This window comes from Babylonia areolata, chromosome 4 (genome assembly GCF_041734735.1).
Source record: "Babylonia areolata isolate BAREFJ2019XMU chromosome 4, ASM4173473v1, whole genome shotgun sequence".
NCBI classification, from domain to species: Eukaryota; Metazoa; Mollusca; class Gastropoda; order Neogastropoda; family Buccinidae; genus Babylonia; species Babylonia areolata.
This window is the reverse complement of record NC_134879.1, coordinates 38,555,461-38,570,466: the sequence shown is the minus strand read 5'-3', so window position 1 is coordinate 38,570,466 and position 15,006 is coordinate 38,555,461. Positions and strand designations below refer to the sequence as shown.

At 46.3% G+C, this 15,006-nt stretch overlaps 1 protein-coding gene across 13 annotated transcripts in view; it reads right to left on the bottom strand.

The window, feature by feature from the left end:
• Nucleotides 1-15,006, bottom strand: part of LOC143281160 (echinoderm microtubule-associated protein-like 2) — a 128,086-nt gene that overhangs the window by 69,063 nt on the left and 44,017 nt on the right. For 7 of the 13 annotated variants that reach the window (XM_076586167.1, XM_076586171.1, XM_076586170.1 and 4 more), the window contains exons 1-3: nucleotides 5,926-6,148; nucleotides 1,731-1,874; nucleotides 83-299 (exon numbers count right to left, since the gene is read on the bottom strand). In XM_076586167.1, coding sequence (XP_076442282.1) covers nucleotides 83-299; nucleotides 1,731-1,874; nucleotides 5,926-6,133 — 569 coding nt within the window. In that variant the 5' untranslated portion in view covers nucleotides 6,134-6,148. Of the gene's footprint in view, nucleotides 1-82; nucleotides 300-1,730; nucleotides 1,875-5,925; nucleotides 6,149-9,045; nucleotides 9,698-12,374; nucleotides 12,391-12,515; nucleotides 12,638-15,006 lie in introns of those variants that run through there. The other 6 variants (XM_076586180.1, XM_076586179.1, XM_076586173.1 and 3 more) reach the window with 4 other exon arrangements.

Below are 15,006 nucleotides of genomic sequence, written 5' to 3'. Positions count from 1 at the left end.
AACACTCTAAGCACTACACATTCTACCCCCCACCCCCCCTCCACCCCTCCCCACCACACCCCTTTCCAACACGGCCACCCACTTGGTCTGTGACAGCTGTTGGTGTGAGGAGGCCGAGGAGGCCGAGTGTGAGCTGGTGGCTGATCTGGGTGACCTGAGGGAGGCGTGGGAGGCCCCACTGCGGGAGGAAGACCCCGCCATGTTGATGTTGTCCAGGGCCGTGCTGCGGCGGTGCGTGGGCATGGTGGAGCGGCGGGGGGTGGGCTTGGACGGCAGGAAGCTGTGCATCGTCTGGGAGGCTGGGGGACAGGCGACGGACAGCATACAGTGTACAGCATACAACACACAGCATGCAACACACAACACGCAACACGCAACCCACAACACGTGACGCACAACTTACAACACGCACTATACAACGTACAACACGCAACACACACCATGCAACATACAACACGCAACCCACAACACGTGACACACAACATACAACACGCACCATACAACATACAACACGCAACATACAACATACAGCACGCAACATACAACATACAGCACGCAACATACAACACACTACCCACAACCCGCAACATACAACACGCTCCATACGACACGCAACATATAACACACTACCCACAACACACACCATACAACATACAACACGCACCACACAACATACAACCCACAACACGCAACCCACAACATACAACACGCTCCATACAACACGCAACATACAATACGTAACAAACAACATACAACATTCTACACACAACATATGACACACAATAACACTGTATCAGGTCTAAAAAGAGAATCAGCTGACGCGTTTACTGACACAAAAAAAGCGATGTACAGATCAGCTCCAACGTGACAGTGAGGTGCTTTACATTCTAAGAAACAAGTTCCTTTAGAATGACAAACTGAGTGAACTGCTGAGGGTAGCGGCAGAGGGAATGGCGACCAACACACACATTCGAGGTGGATGAAGTGGGAGGGGAAGGGAGGGAGAGAGGGTGTGTGAGTGGGGAGGGCAGACATCAGAGAAGACAGAGAAATAAGAAGTGAGAGCGGGAGTAAACCCATTAATCTCTCATGGTGGCCAAGACTTCAGTCGCCTCTCTTCACACACACACACACACACACACACACACATACACACACACATATTAACCTCTAGTGTCATGGATGCCATAATTTCATTCGTCTCTCTTCACACACACACACACACACACACACACACACACAGTGACACGCACACACTAACACACACACACAGCCATTTCCCCTCAGTCATTCAAGACCAGGACTGAGGCCTGGCTGCCAACCTCAGGCTCAGTTTAGCTACAGGACAAGGGGTTTTTTTTGTAGGTTTTTTTGTTTGTTTATTTGGTTGGTTGGTTGGTTGGTTGTTTGTTTGTTTTTGTTTTTTGTTGTTGTTTTTTTTTGTTTTTTGTTTTTTTTACTGATACTGTGTGTGGCCCAGGTTCCCCTGGCTGGACTAGGGGGCTTAACGGTCGCACACAGGCATCAGTCATCTAGAGCGCAACCCCCTATTGTGGATTGTTGCCGTGTATAGGGATTACCACAGGATTATAGACAAGACAAGACAAGATACACCACACACACCTTCCCACTGACTAAAGTAACATTTACTAAAGTACAGAACGTAACCCAGCAGCAACCTTGACAACAACATGACAGAAGGCAGCTGATGACCCTGACCCCTGACCCACCTGACTCCACGGCCCCCAGACGGCGGATGACATCAGCCAGGGCACTCTTGAGACAGACGATCTCATCCTCCTGGACACTGACCTTGGTCTCCAGGTAGGACACCCGGGCCACCACGTCATCCCGCTCTTGGGACAGCAGCCCGTCTGTCACACACACACACACCATGGACAATACAGATATCGCACATCATGCAGTGTGAAACGCACATCACAGTGTTTATCACACATCACACAGCATTAACACACCATGGATAACCTTTATCACACACCATGGACGGTGTTTATCACACATCACAGTGTTTATCACACATCACAGTGTTTATCACACATCACAGTGTTTATCACACATCACAGTGTTTATCACACATCACACAGCATTAACACACCATGGATAACCTTTATCACACACCATGAACGGTGTTTATCACACATCACAGTGTTTATCACACATCACAGTGTTTATCACACATCACAGTGTTTATCACACATCACACAGTATTAACACACCATGGATAACCTTTATCACACACCATGGACGGTGTTTATCACACATCACAGTGTTTATCACACATCACAGACAGTGTTTTTCACACACCACACAGTATTAACACACCATGGATAACCTTTATCACACACCATGGACGGTGTTTATCACACATCACAGTGTTTATCACATATCACACAGTATTAGTATTAACACACCATAGATAGCCTTTATCACATAGTGTTAACACACACCATGGACACCACAGATAGCCCTTAGCACACATCACACAGTGTTTATCACACAGTGTGAACACACCACGTCATCCCGCTCAGGGGACAGCACATACGTTAAAACAGTGTGAAACACACACCATGGACAGCCGTTAACACAGTGTGGCGCGCGCGCACACACACACACACACACACACACACACACACACACACAATAAACAGCATTTTAGGCAGAGCACACAGTATGAAACATGCATTGTGTTCAGGTGGAAGCCGTAGACAATTATTGACAACCACCACTGGTTCAGTGTGCTGATACAATGTCCACATCGTAACACTGAGGTCTGTACAGACATGTCCACATCGTAACACTGAGGTCTGTACAGACATGTCCACATCGTAACACTGAGGTCTGTACAGACATGTCCACATCGTAACACTGAGGTCTGTACAGACATGTCCACATCGTAACAATGGGGTATGTGCAAACATATCACCATCCGTAACACTGACCCATGGAAACGAGTTTTCACCCACAGAACAGAAGAGGCCCCATCCCTTAGTGGAGGTCTGCGTTCTTTACATGTTTATTCCGCAGTATTTGCCACATGCATGTTCGTGCGTGTTTCCATGCATACGTATGAGTGCGTGTACGTATGTGTATGAGTATCTGTATCTGAAAGAGCGAGAGAGAATCAGAAAGATAATGATATAGAAGGGGGGGGAAATGATACGGAGAAACCGAGTAAATAGTATGCCTGTACATGTGTGCATGTTTCATAATCAGGCACTTGTGAAAGGATGCTAATGCTCTCTCTCTCTCTCTCTCTCTCTCTCTCTCTCTCTCCAATTCCCCACACAGTCAATAATAGATTATGCTTCTTCGTTGTGGGATTCTGCTAGCGCAAATACTCTAAAACCTCTTGTTAGATGATACAAACGTGCTTTGAAATTAGTTTTATTCAAGTCATGTTCATTAACTCCTAATAATTGTAGGTCACTTGATTATCCTCCCACTGGAGCTAAAACTAGAATATAATAAGGCTGTTTTTTTATGCACAAAATAGCAAGCAGCTACGCACCTCCTTCAATTATAAATAACTTCCTAGTAAATAACACGATATGAACATAAGTCGCATATATACCTCGTCTAAATCCTGATCTTCTTAAATCCAGTCTCACATACAGCGGGGTACGTATTGGAACAATTTACCATCTTTTTTTTCTTTTCTTTTTTCTTTTTTTAATATAACTAACCACAACAACTGGAAGCAAAATCTAAAAATGTACATATTCACAAAAATTGACGTCACCTGAAATCCAACATTGCTTTCGACAATTTGTGGGTTCCCTCTCACTCTCTTGAGTGAGTGCATGTGTGTGTGTGTGTGTGTGTGTGTGTGTGTGACCTGGTGGGATGGTGTTTGGTTGCGACGGAAGGACTGTTCGTTTTCTCCGTTGGGTCTAAGTTGTTGTCGTTTTGTTTGTTTGTTTGTTTGTTTGTTTTTTGGTTGTTGTTTTGGGGCTTTTTCTTGTTTGTTTGTGTGTTTGCTTGTTTGTTTGTTTTTTTGTTTTTGTTTTTTTGTTTTTAATATAACTAACCACAACTGGAAGCAAAATCTAAAAATGTACATATTCACAAAAATTGACGTCACCTGAAATCCAACATTACTTTCGACAATTTGTGGGTTCCCTCTCACTCTCTCTTGAGTGAGTGCATTTGTGTGTGTGTGTGTGTGTGTGTGTGTGTGTGACCTGGTGGGATGGTGTTTGCGACGGAAGGACTGTTGTTTTCTCCGTTGGGTCTTAAGTTGTTGTTTTGTTTCTTTTTTGGTTGTTGTTTTGGGGGTTTTCTTGTTTGTTTGTGTGTTTGCTTGTTTTTTTGTTTTTGTTTTTTTGTTTTTTTGTTTGTTGTTGTTTTGTTTGTTTGTTTGTTTTTTTGGGGGGGTTCTTGTAGTAGTGTGTGTGTGTGTGTGTGTGTGTTTTCCGGAATGGCTGTAAATGGTGGAATAATGTATTTTGATTGTGTTTAGATTTTTTTGATTTTGTTTGTGCTCATTTTCGCTCTTTAGCTTTATTCCTTCTTTAGGGCGAGGGCTGGATGTAAAAAAAATTTTAAAAATTAAAATTTTTTAAAAAAGCACGATACTTGCTTATCAATTACCCTCAATAATAAAGACTTTGTCTTGTCTGTCTTGTCTTGTCTTGTCCCCCATCTCCCATCACAAACAAAGGCAGTCATGAAAGACGTTCCAGCATAGGGCAGGATATATATATACATATATACCAACTCAAACACCTTTTTACATATATATAGAGAGAGAGAGAGAGAGAGACGGCTGAGAGTGGTGAAGCCCATGAATGTCTAATTTTAAACGAAGTATCCAGTGTCGATTTCTTAACGGTGTCCAGTTCTAAACGGAGAGTCCAGTGTCCACTTCCAAACGGAGTGTCAAGTTTTAAACGGACTGTCCACATCTAAATGCAGTGTCCACTTCTAAAAGCAGTGTCCACTTCTAAACGGAGTGTCCACTTCTAAACGGTGTCCACTTCTAAACGGAGTGTCCACTTCTAAACGGTGTCCACTTCTAAATGGAGTGTCTAATTCTAAAGGCAGTGTCCATTTCTAAACGGAGTGTCCTTCTAAACGCAGTGTCCTTCTTAACGCAGTGTCCTTCTAAACGCAGTGTCCTTCTTAACGCAGTGTCCTTCTAAACGGAGTGTCCTTCTAAACGGAGAGTCCCCTTCTAAACGGAGTGTCCTTCTAAACGTAGTGTCCATTTCTAAACGAATGTCCACTTTTCAACGGAGTGTCCTTCTAAACAGAGTGTCCTAAACGGAGTGTCCTTCTAAACGCAGTGTTCACTTCTAAACGGAGTGTCCTTCTAAACGCAGTGTTCACTTCTAAACGGGGTGTCCTTCTAAACGGAGTGTCCACTTCGAAACGGAGTGTCAAGTTTTAAACGGACTGTCCACATCTAAATGCAGTGTCCACTTCTAAACGCAGTGTCCACTTCTAAACGGAGTGTCCTTCTAAACGGAGTGTCCTTCTAAACGCAGTGTCCTTCTAAACGGAGTGTCCTTCTAAACGCAGTGTCCACTTCTAAACGGAGTGTCCTAAACGCAGTGTCCACTTCTAAACGGAGTGTCCTTCTAAACGCAGTGTCCACTTCTAAACGCAGTGTCCACATCTAAATGCAGTGTCCTTCTAAACGCAGTGTCCACATCTAAATGCAGTGTCCTTCAAAACGCAGTGTCCACTTCTAAACGGAATGTCCTTCTAAACGGAGTGTCCTTCTAAACGCAGTGTCCACTTCTAAACGGAGTGTCCACTTCCAAACGGAGTGTCCTTCTAAACGCAGTGTCCACTTCTAAACGGAGTGTCCACTTCTAAACGGAGTGTCCGATTCTAAACAGAGTGTCCACTTATAAACGGAGTGTCCAGTACAAAAAAGGAGAACTCGTCCCCAGCACTGACCGGAGCCGACAGAGTGCAGGGAATCCCGAGACAGAAGCTCTCTGTCCCCGGGCAGGGCAGGACTCCCATCAATCAGGCCGTTGTGGGGTGGACCTAGGTCCTCCATGCAGCTGGTGTCCGTGTCTTCAGGCACTGATGCCTGGGACTCAAAGCTGGTGGTGTGGGGGGTGTGACACACCTCCACGTCATCGTCAACCTCTCCCAGCATTCTGCAGACCGCTCTCACTGCACGGCTATCGGCACCAAAGGAGGGAGCGGGAGGGGAGGGGTCCACAGGTTTTTTCTCCTTTGTGTTTAGTTTTCTTCGCTTCCTTGAACTGACACCAATCGGCAGCACAGTTCCTGTATCTCCCTCCTCAACCACTCACAAACAAAAGGTAACGAAAAATTCCGGGGAAAAAATGTCTGCGTTCGTAATTTGACTTATACGCAGAGAGCAAAAGAACTGTGGATGAAACAGACAGGTGTACTGAATGAAGACATGAGGAAATAAACGACACTGTGCACTGTTTGACCAGAGGTACGGGCAGCTCCAAGGCACTGTGGATCTGTTGTAACCCTTGTCCAGCCTGTTCCTGGCCACACAGCACAAAGTGTCAGTCAGATCATCACTTCACAACACCCAACACTGCAACCACCCCACCTCACCTCACATCATAATAACCATGTGTCACCCTCCTCCTGCACACACACACCGCAGCACACAGCTGTGCACCTCCTGTCTGCTGTCCTTCTACTAGTCAGCTGTGTGCAGTCTGTGTCATGCTGTGGTGTTGGGAAGGGGGGGGGGGTGTTAATTATATGAGTATGGCCACGAAACTACATCCAATGCTAAAACAATCCTCCAAGGAACTGTTCAGAGAATGAGGAGGGGAAAGACAGAAGACACGATGGACTGACCATTTTACAGAATAGACAGAAAAACAATTTTCAGAGACGTTCGCTTTGACACACAACTGAAAGACCTGCAGGAATCTGGTGAACAGTTCTGCTGTACGGCACTCCAATGACTGATTCGAAGAGATAAGGGGGAAGCAGGAGGAGGGGGAGGAGGAAAAGGAAGACAAAGAGGGAGGAGGAGGAGAGGAGGAGGGGAGGAAGAGGAGGAGAACAAGAACAAGATAGTCCAGTGCAAAGGGGGGACAGGAAAGGTGAATGCGATGGGGAAAGGAAGACAGACATATTCACCATGCACACATGCATGCTGCGTGCATGACTGACGTATCCAATACGGAGGGGAATAAAAAACGGTGTAACTGGTTTATCACACACGGCAACAGATGCCGCCAACACGCACACCTGGCAGACATTTATACACACATACATAAACACGGCAACCTTTTACTGTCTCCACAGGGACCAGAGCAGTGTACATTTCACCATTCCATCACCAAAAAACTTGACTCATTTGTCGGCTGCCCCAGTACACACTCACTGGTTGTGTGTCACACACCTGTGTATTTCTGTGTGTGCTCTGAATCTTGTAATCATGCACGCACAGGTGCTTAAATCTATGCCTGTACAGTCATACACCTGTCACAGTTCATGCGCGAGTTCTCTCTCTCTCTCTCTCTCTCTCTCTCTCTTATACAATCGAAAAATCTGCTTACCAAACGTGCATGTATAATATGCATCACTGAATCCGTTTGCATAAGTAGCTGCATTTATGAGTACACATATCTCTTTGCGTATACGTGTTTGTTTTTTGTTTGTTTGTTCTTGTTTTTGTTTTTCTGTTGTTGTTTTTTTGTTTGTTTTTTTGTTTTTTTGTTGTCCTGCATTCAAGTGTTACTGTTGTATACAAATGCACTGTTATGTATATAACGCTCTCTCTCTCTCTCTCTCTCTCTCTCTCTATATATATATATATATATATATATATATATGTGTGTGTGTGTGTGTGTGTATCACTCTCTCTCTCTCTCTCTAAATATATATATATATATAGAGAGAGAGAGAGAGAGAGAAAGAGAGTGTGTGTGTGTGTGTGTGTGTGTGTGTGTGTGTGTGTGTGTGTGTGTGTGTGTGTGTGTGTGTGTGTGTGTGTGTGTCCAAATGTCCCGTCTGTACTTCAACAATTCTGTGCAATTTTTGTCAATATATTTATTCATTTCCCCCTTTGTCTTGAGAGTTGGATGTGAAAAAACATATCTGCATGCTATTACCTCGTTAAAAATTCCTTCTCTCTCTCTCTCTCTCTCTCTCTCTCTCAGACACACACAGACACATACACAGACAAGAACACAGTCAACACACGCACGCACGCACGCACACACATGCACGCTCGCAAACACACACACACACACACACGCAAGCACCCCCCAAACACACACACACACACACGCCCCACTCCATCATCGGGGTAAGGAAGCAAGCTGACAGCGTTCTGTCAGCAGGAATCTCAACACGTGACAAGCATCAGTGCAGTCTGTACCCCTCCCTCCCTCCCTCCACACGCCAACAGCTTCCAACCACCGCTCACCCCCACTCCCTTTCCCCAGTCCTGACCACTCTTCACGGACAACAATAGGCACCCCCCTGAGGCCCGTATCTGTATCGATCCAAATGCGTGCAACAAAATCGATCTGTTTACAACAGAACAGAATTTTTCCACAACAAAAAAGAAAAAAGAAAGAAAAAGAAAAGACTGATGCCTGAAAACACAACCTCTTTACCTCTCTCCCTCCCTCACTTCTCTCTCTCTCTCTCTCTCTCTCTCTCTCTGTCCGTCGGGGTCTCCCTCTTCCTCTCTTTATTCTTCACTAGCATGCGTTTATCATTTATTATGGGTTTTTCGGTTCCTGGGAATGTTCTGTGTTCTGATAGTCCTGAGAGAGAGACAGAGGCACAGAGAGACACAGATAGTCCTGAGAGAGAGACAGAGGCACAGAGAGACACAGAGAGAGACAGACACAGAGCAACAGAGATTCTGTATAGCTTTCCAACGATGATAACGGAGCTGCACACGCGTGTATTGCGGGCCGGGCGGTTATAATTACCCACAAGACTAATGACAGCTAATACCTGACAATGACAGCTGATAATAACCTGACCAATCACCGAACTACCGACGTCGTAACACCGGACATGACGAAACCTGCTCACACCACTGTAACCCACCTTTCTTGCTGGCAGGGAAGGGTGAGGGGGGTGAAAGGGGAGAGACCCCATCCACCGCCCCCTGCAACCCCACCCCGTTCAGCTCGTGGCTGGCCCTCAGAGGCTCCCCCATGGCTCTGATGATGCTCCTCGGTCTGCGGGACTGTCCTTGAGGTCGGCAACGTGACCTTCACAGTCACACGGCTTCTGGCTATGTCCGACCCGTCTCACTCTTCACAAATCACACTTGTGTCTGGCTATGTCCGACCCGTCTCACTCTTCACAAATCACACTGTCTGTCTGATGACCGACCTTTGAAAGTGACGGCCGACGGACTGACTGGCTGATGGGGTCACCTTAACCTTACGGATAGATCTGTTACTGATCGTCAAAAGACTTGGCTCACCGATGCTTTCAGATGATGTATGGTAACCAAGGCGATCGATTAGCGTTTCACTGGTCTGCTGCAGCAATGGCCGATCACTGCTTCAGGAGTTGCTGACGCGCGCACAAAATAAATGTTTTCTGATCAATAACTTTCCATGTTCTCCACCAGTCCCAGTATATTCTAGGATCGATTATTTCTCCCAGCCGATTCCCTGCCGTTCCAGTCTCTGCGTTCACACTAATGTGCCCTGTCCTTGCAGCCCTGTCTGGTCTTGCAACCTCAGCCCTATACCAAAACATATCACCTTTGATCACTAGGCCAATAACTATCACCCTAATCTCAATCCACTTTACATTACCAAGCTGCGTGATCCAACAAACGTACGCTGAAATCTCATAATCTAGCTCTGTGTAGAAGGTCAGTCTGACATAGCACTGTACACATGACTCAGGACTATTTTTGTGCAGACAAGACACTGTCATCATGACTATCTTTGGGCAGACAAGACACTGTCATCATGACTATCTTTGTGCAGACAACACACTGTCATCATGACTATCTTTGGGCAGACAACACACTGTCATCATGACTATCTTTGTGCAGACAACACACTGTCATCATGTCTATTTTTGTGAACATAACACACTGTCATCATGACTATCTTTGTGCAGACAACACACTGTCATCATGACTATCTTTGGGCAGACAAGACACTGTCATCATGACTATCTTTGGGCAGACAACACACTGTCATCATGACTATCTTTGGGCAGACAACACACTGTCATCATGACTATCTTTGTGCAGACAACACACTGTCATCATGTCTATTTTTGTGAACATAACACACTGTCATCATGACTATCTTTAGGCAGACAACACACTGTCATCATGACTATCTTTGGGCAGACAAGACACTGTCATCATGACTATCTTTGGGCAGACAACACACTGTCATCATGTCTATTTTTGTGAACATAACACACTGTCATCATGACTATCTTTGGGCAGACAACACACTGTCATCATGACTATCTTTGTGCAGACAACACACTGTCATCATGTCTATTTTTGTGAACATAACACACTGTCATCATGACTATCTTTGTGCGGACAACACACTGTCATCATGACTATCTTTGGGCAGACAAGACACTGTCATCATGACTATCTTTGGGCAGACAACACACTGTCATCATGACTATCTTTGGGCAGACAACACACTGTCATCATGTCTATTTTTGTGAACATAACACACTGTCATCATGACTATCTTTGGGCAGACAACACACTGTCATCATGACTATCTTTGGGCAGACAAGACACTGTCATCATGACTATCTTTGGGCAGACAACACACTGTCATCATGACTATCTTTGGGCAGACAACACACTGTCATCATGACTATCTTTGTGCAGACAACACACTGTCATCATGTCTATTTTTGTGAACATAACACACTGCCATCATGACTATCTTTGGGCAGACAACACACTGTCATCATGACTATCTTTGTGCAGACAACACACTGTCATCATGTCTATTTTTGTGAACATAACACACTGTCATCATGACTATCTTTGTGCGGACAACACACTGTCATCATGACTATCTTTGTGCAGACAACACACTGTCATCATGTCTATTTTTGTGAACATAACACACTGTCAACATGACTATCTTTGTGCGGACAACACACTGTCATCATGACTATCTTTGGGCAGACAAGACACTGTCATCATGACTATCTTTGGGCAGACAACACACTGTCATCATGACTATCTTTGTGCAGACAACACACTGTCATCATGACTATCTTTGTGCAGACAACACACTGTCATCATGACTATCTTTGTGCAGACAACACACTGTCATCATGTCTATTTTTGTGAACATAACACACTGTCATCATGACTATCTTTGTGCAGACAAAACACTGTCATCATGACTATCTTTGTGCAGACAACACACTGTCATCATGACTATCTTTGTGCAGACAACACACTGTCATCATGACTATCTTTGTGCAGACAACACACTGTCATCATGACTATCTTTGTGCAGACAACACATTGTCAACATGACGCAGGGTTATCTTTGTGCAGACAACACACTGTCAACATGATGCAGGTCTATCTTTGTGCAGACAACACACTGTCAACATGAATCACAGCTTCTTTTTGCAGACAACACACTGTCAACATGACACAGGGCTATCTTTGTGCAGACAACACACTGTCAACATGATACAGGTCTATCTTTGTGCAGACAACACACTGTCATCATGCCTATCTTTGTGCAGACAACACACTGTCAACATGACTCAGGACTATCTTTGTGCAGACAACACACTGTCATCATGACTATCTTTGTGCAGACAACACACTGTCATCATGACTATCTTTGTGCAGACAATACACTGTCAACATGAATCACGGCTTATTTTTGCAGACAACACACTGTCAACATGACACAGGGCTATATTTGTGCAGACAACACTCTGTCAACATGCCTCGGGACTATCTTTGTGCAGACAACACACTGTCATCAGGACCATCGTACTGCAGACAACACACTGTCAACATGACACATGACTATCTTTGTGCAGACAACACACTGTCAACATGACTCAGGGCTATCTTTGCGCAGACAACACACTGTCAACATGACACAGGACTATCTTTGTGCTGACAACACACTGTCAACATGACACAGGACAATCTTTGTGCAGACAACACACTGTCAACATGACTCAGGACTATCTTTGGGCTGACAACAAACTGTCAACATGACTCAGGACTATCTTTGGGCTGACAACACACTGTCAACATGACTCAGGACTATCTTTGGGCTGACAACACACTGTCAACATGACTCAGGACTATCTTTGGGCTGACAACACACTGTCAACATGACTCAGGACTATCTTTGGGCTGACAACACACTGTCAACATGACTCACTGCTATCTCTGTGCTTCCGGACAACACACTGACTCAGGATTATCCTTGTGCATCTTTGCCATCCCATCTCTGACCTCGACCGATGCCAAAGCAAGGAGCAAAATAAGGTACAACCGAAAAAGAACAATCGCCGCTACTTACAATGAACAACTGTGAAGGGCAGTGCACAGACCGGCGCTGTATCGACACTGACACTAAACATAACAGGGGAGATAACAAGAGCAGCGACAACAACCAGCACCAATGTTACAAGTGACCCCGAACGACTTGGGAGACACTGCTACACTGTCACCCCCACCCCCCCTCCACACACACACACACACACACACACACAAACCACTACTGTACAAAACGTAACAAATAATAGATCAACCCAACCCACCCCCCCTACTTCCGGATAATCCCTTCCGCCGTGTTATCAGCACGGCACACCACAACCACCCGCTTCTGACAGCGGCGGCACAGTACTGACAGACCTGCAGCCTGCAGTGCCGAGTGCTAGGGACCGGCTACAATTCACACACCCTGCACGGTACAAACCACTCCACCACAACCCGCACAAACTTCCCAAGACATCAACTCTGCATTCCTACACTGTTTGTCAGTGTGCGCACGGCCCACATTGTCACAACCAGCGACCGCTGATAAGACGGTGGTGAAAGTGTTGGGGGGAGGGGAGGGAGAGTGCGAGGGGGTTGGGGGGGGGGGGGGGGGGGGGGGGAGAAGAATAGATATATTATAATTTATGCACGGAGGGTGTGGGGGTGGGGCAGAAGAACAGACTCAAGGAGGATTGTAATTTATGCAGGAGGAGGGAGAGGGGAGAAGAACAGGTTTCAGAGACTATCATTTCAGCAAAGAACAAGGAGAAGAAGAAGAAAGGGAAAGAGGAAGAACGACAAAGGCCCAGCGTGCTGAGAATGACGAAGAAGCGAAACCACCTTGAAGGACGATTACATTAAAGAGGACAGACAAACGGGCAGACCGTGAAGAAGATCGACCGTAGGGTGGTGGGCGGGGGAAGGACAAGGCGATGAGAGAAAAGGAAGCTCAGTGGTATGGAGACAGGGTGTGGTGGAATCGGTGTCAGAGAAGAAGTGTCATGATGACACGACACCAGTGACACCAGAAGTGGCATGATGACATGACACAGTGACACCAGAAACGGCCATGATGACATGACACAGTGACACCAGAAACGGCCATGATGACATGACACAGTGACACCAGAAGTGTCATGACACGACACCAACGACACCAGAAGTGACATGATGACACGACACCAGCGACACCAGACGTGTCATGGTGACACGACACCAGTGACACCAAGTGTCGTGGTGACATGACACAGTGACACCAGAAGTGTCATGACACGACACCAGTGACAGCATAAGTGTCATGATGACATGACACCAGTCACACTAGAAGTGGCATGATGAAACCGGACACCAGTGACACCAGAAGTGACATGATGACACTACACCAGCTATGCCACACAAGGCCACCCAGAAACGACAAGCAGACTGTTCCTGCAAAACAAAACGCCACCGCCCACAATCGATCTCACAGAGACCTGTAGCCGGGGTGGAGACCACAGCTCACAGCACAAGGATCTCACAGACTGAGTGACGGAGACCACAGCTCACAGCACAAAGATCTCACAGACTGCGTGACGGAGACCACAGCTCACAGCACAAGGATCTCACTGTGTGATGGAGACCACAGCTCACAACTCAAGGATCTCACTGAGTGACGGAGGCCACAGCTCACAGTACAAGGATCTCACAGACTGTGTGACTGAGACCACACAACTCACAGCACGAGGATCTCACTGTGTGATGGAGACCACAGCTCACAGCACAAGGATCTCAGACCACAGCTCACAGCATAAGAATCTCACAGACTGTGATGGAGACCACAGCTCACAGAATAAGGATCTCACAGACTGAGTGATGGAGACCACAGCTCACAGCATAAGGATCTCACTGACTGTGTGATGGAGACCACAGCTCACAGCACAGGGATCTCACAGACTGTGTGATGGAGACCACAGCTCACAGCACAAGGATCTCAGAGACTGTGTGATGCAGACCACAGATCACAGCACAGGAATCTCACTATGTGATGGAGACCGCAGCTCACAGCACAAGGATCTCACAGACTGTGTGATGGAGACCACAGCTCACAGCACAAGGATCTCACAGACTGATGGAGACCACAGCTCAGAGCACAAGGATCTCACACTGTGTGATGGAGACCACAGCTCACAGCACAAGGATCTCACTGTGTGATGGAGACCACAGCTCACAGTACAAGGATCCCACAGACTGATGGAGACCACAGCTCACAGCACAAGGATCTCACTGTGTGATGGAGACCACAGCTCACAGCACAAGGATCCCACAGACTGATGGAGACCACAGCTCACAGCACAAGGATCCCACAGACTGATGGAGACCACAGCTCACAGCACAAGGATCTCACACTGTGTGATGGAGACCACAGCTCACAGCACAAGGATCTCACTGTGTGATGGAGACCACAGCTCACAGCACAAGGATCCCACAGACTGATGGAGACCACAGCTCACAGCACAAGGATCTCACTGTGTGATGGAGACCACAGCTCACAA